Raw genomic sequence first — 5,884 nt, forward strand, 5'->3', positions numbered from 1 at the left:
GGCCTGTACTTTTTGGGTCTTCAATTTTTGTCTGTACTTAGGCAGTAGTAGTATTACATTATGATCTGAGGACCCAAGGGCAGGGCAGGGTTTGGATACATATGCACCCGGGATGTTTCCAAAACATAAATCTAGCGTTCTATTCAGCCGTGTTGGCGTTGTTACATACTGTTCTAACTGTGGGAGAAGTGCGGTGACGTCACATGTGTTGAAATCTCCCATCAGAAACACGGGCTGGTCAGATGCCCTGGAGACGGCATTGTCATAACATTCTAAAATGCGCTCTGCTGCCAGCGCGTTGTCAGGGCCAGGGACATAAACAAGAATTACTGTTATTAATTGAAATTCACGGGGAAGATAGTGGGGACGAAATGACACAGACAAGATTTCGTAGTGTCGTGAGCAGTGCATCTCACGAACTGTGAAGTTCGTTGCCCATCTGTCATTTACAACCATGCAAAGACCACCTCCGACTGATTTCCCCGTTACTTCTTTGTCCCGGTCAAAGCGTATGAATGTAAAGCCATCCAAGCACACTGTAATGTCCTCAGTTAACCACGTTTCAGTGAAACAGAATAAACTTGTACTCCGATAATCTGAATCAAGTTTAACAAGTGCCGCAAGTTCATCCATCTTATTACGTAGCGATCGCACATTTGCCAGAGTGAAAGCAGGTAGTGGTAGTTTACTTCCCCGTCTCCTGATCCTGTTCCTGATCCCTCCTCTCGATCCTCTTTTCCTCCTTCTCTTCTTTATAAGCCGGTGTGTTGGTATGAGATCCAGCTGTTCTGGTGACAAATCAACTGTTTTGCAAGCATATCGCAGCTCCAGAAGGTCCGCTCTGGTGTAGGTGCGTCTCGATGCCATTTGATGCGCGGTGACCCCAGCTGAGAAACTATCTTCATATTCCGTCGTGGATTGATGTTTTAAATCAAACGATGCAGAACTCTCACTATCCATACTTCACACACGTATTGCACCAGTCTAACTGGAAAAAACTTGAAAAAAAAATCGCTATATAATGTTTAAAAAAGCCTTCAATCACGAGTCGCTCAACAGAGGAGCGCCCCGCGTCGTTGCCACAACAACAATTAATAATTGTAATTAGCCTACATTTTAGGATTTTTTTTATATTGGGGGGAATCACTGTCCTACTTGTTGTCGAAGCACTTTATCGAACAAGCAAAACCGGCAATATGGCCAAGGTGTATGGGAGAGTTCACTATTTGATATGGCTGTCTGTAGGGCCTACTAAACGCATACGGTTCCTTTAAATGCGTCTGCATAATTGAATTGTACGTCATGAGCGACTTGAGCGACCAAAGCGAACAGAAAAATTCGCAGCGAAACTTTGTGAGCGACCAGAGCGTCTTTGACGCTTTGGTCGCTCCTGGTGTGGACGTACAGTTACTGTACGTCAATATAAAAAAAATCCTAAAATGTAGGCTAATTACAACCGAGAACAAAAAACCCTGCGTGCTGTAGTAGTTAAAATATGTTTCACTGATCTGGATCTGCAAATCATGATCTGCACTCATTCGTCGCATTCAAAACAAATAGACGTTGGGACACATGGCTAATTTGCATACGTGCACAGGACTGGTTGGCTCCGCAAGGCAAATAATGGAACATATCTATCTATCTAGGCCTTTCTGTCTATCTATCTATCAACGCGTGTCTAGTTTTAATGTGATGTATTGTGTGTATTATCCAGTCAGACTTGTTCTGTGTGGTATTGTAGGCTACTGTCCTGTGTGGGACGAACCACCTAAATGGATTCCCGACGATTTGTGTCGTTTGGTATTAATAAAGACTTGACTATCTATCTATCTAGACTATTTAATTAAAAAAGTATTCACCTCAGGCTCCGTGAATAGTGGGGAATAGAGGGATAAAAGACAAGAGATATATCCCTTGTCATTTATCCCTCGTCTTGTCGATTAGTTTGTTTATGTGACGATTTCAAATACTTTTTTGGTTTTGTTTAAAGCATGCTACACGCGATTGTTTGGTTAGATTGGTGGCATGTAGAGCAAATTATAATGATTCCCGCTTAAATACGAACGTTCTAGATGTAGCCTATAAATACTCCCGCTTATCATCACTTGATATCCAAACCACTATAAGGTAGGCACACAAACATTGATCGAATTTCTTCAACCATTTGTAATGAATGAATGCAAATCAATTGGTGTTGATAGCTAAGGCCTAGAAAAAAATGTTTTGGTTCCGGTTGAGTTTGCATCGTAGACTATCGCATCGGGCAATACACACACACGCCAGTGTCTCCTCCGCGTAGAATATTAGGAAATCCCAACTATGTCACCGCAGAGTTACGCACCTATTCTGTAGATGCATCTATTCTGTCACGTTATTATGCTACAACATGCAAGTTAGCGTTGTAGCTCTTTCTTTTTAAACCAACTTGCCTCGCAGCATTCTTGCAAACTAATACGATGTAGGTTCTTCTTACATAGCGAACCTCTCCCTGAAAAGGCCTGTCAAATGATAACTTTATCATTGTTGGCCACAGCCTACATCTGCACCGACACCGAAACACACAGTAGTAGCCTACAGATGACCACCCGACTCGAAATGCAATAGACAACATTATGAGTATTCGCGATTTTTAATGAACATTATTATCGTCTCGTCATGTTGGAAGAAGGCTTCCATTCAGTCAGTAGGATAGAAGGGAAATGTTTTTGCCGAGGTTTTCCTTTACTCTTTCATTTACACTAGAATATTTCCCCTCTGCTCTGATCCATAAGTCAAGTAACGTGGAAAGCCCCTCCCCTCCTTTGATATGTTTTGTGTATCTGCCGCACGCACGCTGTCTGCGAGTTGGTACACACACGATAGAGAAGTAGACGAGATGTATAGTTGTTATAAGTAAGTTATGCTACAGTTACAAAAAAAATCAGCGTATAAATAAATAAATAGATGAATAAATAAATAAATACCCTACCGACCCATGACCTAACCTGACAACCAACCGGAACCAAACTTCTTTTTTTTCTTAGGCCCAATGAGATGTGCTCAAAGCATTCACCTAGAAATGTTTATGCCTTGACATAATAGTCTAAATATGTTACTGGGGTAGGTCATGTGAGAAGGGCAGGTGAGTCTTGATGGCATTGTGTCAATTATGATAGGGCATACTGTAATGGCCAATTATGTGGACTGCGTAACCCATTCTTAGGTCCTAGAACATTTTTGGGAACCACTTGCATAACCCATACACCGATGTAAACTTAGTTGTGAATTTGAGCAAACCCAGAATGCATCATTGTCTGTAATGCAAGTGGCACTGGCAAAAACAACTTTGACAACAGTCATTTAACAAGCTGATTCTGCTACTTTAACAGGAATTGTCCAGACATGCAGCCGCCTTTACCGTGGATGTTCGTGAAACATGCTGTCTTTCTCGGGTAGGATATGCTTTTTTGTGATTTTATGGGTTTCACTGAGGACAGATCACATTTTTACTTAAATTGTATTTGCAATAAAAGATGTGAATACTACTTAAAATTCTTCTGAGTGACACATTTTATGTTTTCACCCATATCCTGTCATTCATAGTCTTTGTAATGCCATAATAGTGTGCTTTTCTGCCTCTTCTCACTACAGGGTAATACCAACAGGATTATAGGGAAAACCCAGCAGTTACAAATGGCTGTTGTAGGAACCTTGCAGGACAGAGTGATGGATGTCTTTGATAGACATGACCCTTCAGTCAGCATTGACCAGCTCCGAAATGAGATTTTGGCAACGTTTGAGGGTTTTCCAGATCCATTTTCCAACTTGACTACAACTTACATGCAGGACCAAACCATTGAGGAACTATTTAAACCAGTGGAACCAGAGGAGGTTATAATTTCACAAACACTGTGTAGAGTTAAGCGAGGCTCTTCAAGGGTTCTTACCATTAGAAACAAAGTTTTTTTCTATGTTCCTCTCATCAAGAGTCTACAGCAACTGCTATCCAACCCTAGAATTTTTAGCATGGTCAGTAATCCACCAGAAAATTGTAACAAAAATGGATATCTCCGTGACATTGTGAATGGCAGCCTTTTCAGAACTCATCCATTGTTTTCTGTTAAGCCAACTGCTTTGCAATTAATTTTGTATTCCGATGAAATAGAGATTTGCAACCCTCTTGGACCCCATGCCTCAAAGAACAAGTTACTCATGTTTTATTATACTGTAGGAAACATAAACCCCAAGTTTAGGTCTAAGCTTGCTGCCATAAGACTTCTTGCCATTGCAAAAGCTAAGGATATCTCAGAGGCTGGTGCTGATGTTATATTAACAAGAATTGAACAGGATTTGAAGGAACTGTACAATGGTGTCAACATTCAAGTTGGAAATAGTGAGACTATATTATATGGTGCAGTAATATCAATATGTGGTGATACCCCTGCTCAGCATGACCTGGCCGGGTTTAAATCTGGAGTTGGGTTTGCTTTCAGTAAGTGTAGGCATTGTGAGTGTGACTTTGAGACAATGCAAAACCAATTTGATGAAAATAGTTTTACCCCAAGAACATTACAAAGTCACATCAGGCAGTGCAGAGAAATAGAGAGGGCCAGTACAGACTCTCTTAAAAATGCCCTCATGACTACCTATGGTATAAAAAGAAGGAGTAAACTTTTAGATTTTCCAGGCTATGATCTCATTCAACAAACCCCTCAAGATATAATGCACATCATGCTTGAGGGTGTTGTGCAACAGGAAATAAAATGTGCATTAAAGCACATTATTTTGTCAGGGCATATTGATCTAGACTCTATAAATTCAGTTATACAAGGTTTTCCATATTCAAACAGGGATATAAAAGACCAGCCATGTCCAATCAGTGTGAGTACAATGGCTTCTGATGATAACAAACTAAAACAGTCTTCTGGACAGATGCTGATATTTCTGAAGATATTCCCTTTTATTATGAATAGCATCAAGGACAATGTCTATGTACAGTTTATCATCGAATTAATTCAAATAACTCACATTCTTTTTGCTCCTATTGTGATGACGGAAACCTTACAAAAACTGAGAGTATTGATAGAGCAGCATCTGAAACAATTTAGGCAACTTTTCCCAGACAACAACATAACCCCTAAGCAACATTATATGCTACATTTACCCTCACAAATTGAAGCACTGGGTCCTTTGACGAGACACATGTGCATGAGGTTTGAGTCTAAGCATTGTTTTTTTAAACAGTGGTCCTCTAAATTAAATTATAAAAATGTCTGCAAATCTCTTGTAAATCATAGCAAAATTGTCGAAAGTACCTATCAAACAAACAATATATTTGCTCATGAAAAGAATTAGGCCCCACATCAGCGGTATCAGAGGCCTCAGAGGCATATGTCGGTTCAAAGATTAGAGATTTTTTGAATATTGACAGTTTCCATCATGTAATCTCTGTGAAATGGATGTCTCTTAATGGCAACAAGTACATTAGTGGAAAGACTTTAATAATCACAGACTCAAATGATGGGCTCCCTATTTTTGGACTAATAAGTAATATTTATGTTATTGATTCATCTTTATTTTGCTGTGAATATCAAGTGTTTGACACATTAAAATGGGATACAGATTTACAATCATATGAAATTGCTGTGCCAAATGCTGCACAGGCAACAGAGTTTATAGATTTAGAAAAACTACCTGATTACACTGCATACCACCCTGTACCATTCAATAGTAAAACATATGTTTTGAGCAAATATGACCTAACTGACGTTTTGTTGTATGAGAAGGTATGATGTATTAAAATAAATGAGTGAATCAGCACAGAAGAAATAGTTTGCTTTATTTACTGTATGTTAATCCTTAAGGCAGAGCTTCTATTATAATAAGCTTATATGTATGATGTACT

At 39.5% G+C, this 5,884-nt stretch overlaps 1 protein-coding gene across 1 annotated transcript; it reads left to right on the forward strand.

Annotated features, from left to right (window-relative positions):
• The first annotated feature begins 2,838 nt into the window (after window positions 1–2,838).
• On the forward strand, window positions 2,839–5,334 carry LOC130404245 (uncharacterized). The gene is made up of 2 exons (XM_056608888.1): window positions 2,839–3,431; window positions 3,631–5,334. The coding sequence occupies exon 2, from the start codon at window positions 3,673–3,675 to the stop codon at window positions 5,332–5,334; it is 1,662 nt and encodes a 553-aa protein (XP_056464863.1). The 5' UTR covers window positions 2,839–3,431; window positions 3,631–3,672.
• Window positions 5,335–5,884: the final 550 nt, after the last annotated feature.

The sequence above is a fragment of the Gadus chalcogrammus genome, chromosome 15 (assembly GCF_026213295.1).
Source record: "Gadus chalcogrammus isolate NIFS_2021 chromosome 15, NIFS_Gcha_1.0, whole genome shotgun sequence".
NCBI classification, from domain to species: domain Eukaryota; kingdom Metazoa; phylum Chordata; class Actinopteri; order Gadiformes; family Gadidae; genus Gadus; species Gadus chalcogrammus.

Excerpts from the sequence above, each read along its gene's own strand:
- LOC130404245 (XM_056608888.1), top strand. The coding sequence starts at position 3,673 with ATGGCTGTTGTAGGAACCTTGCAGGACAGAGTGATGGATGTCTTTGAT.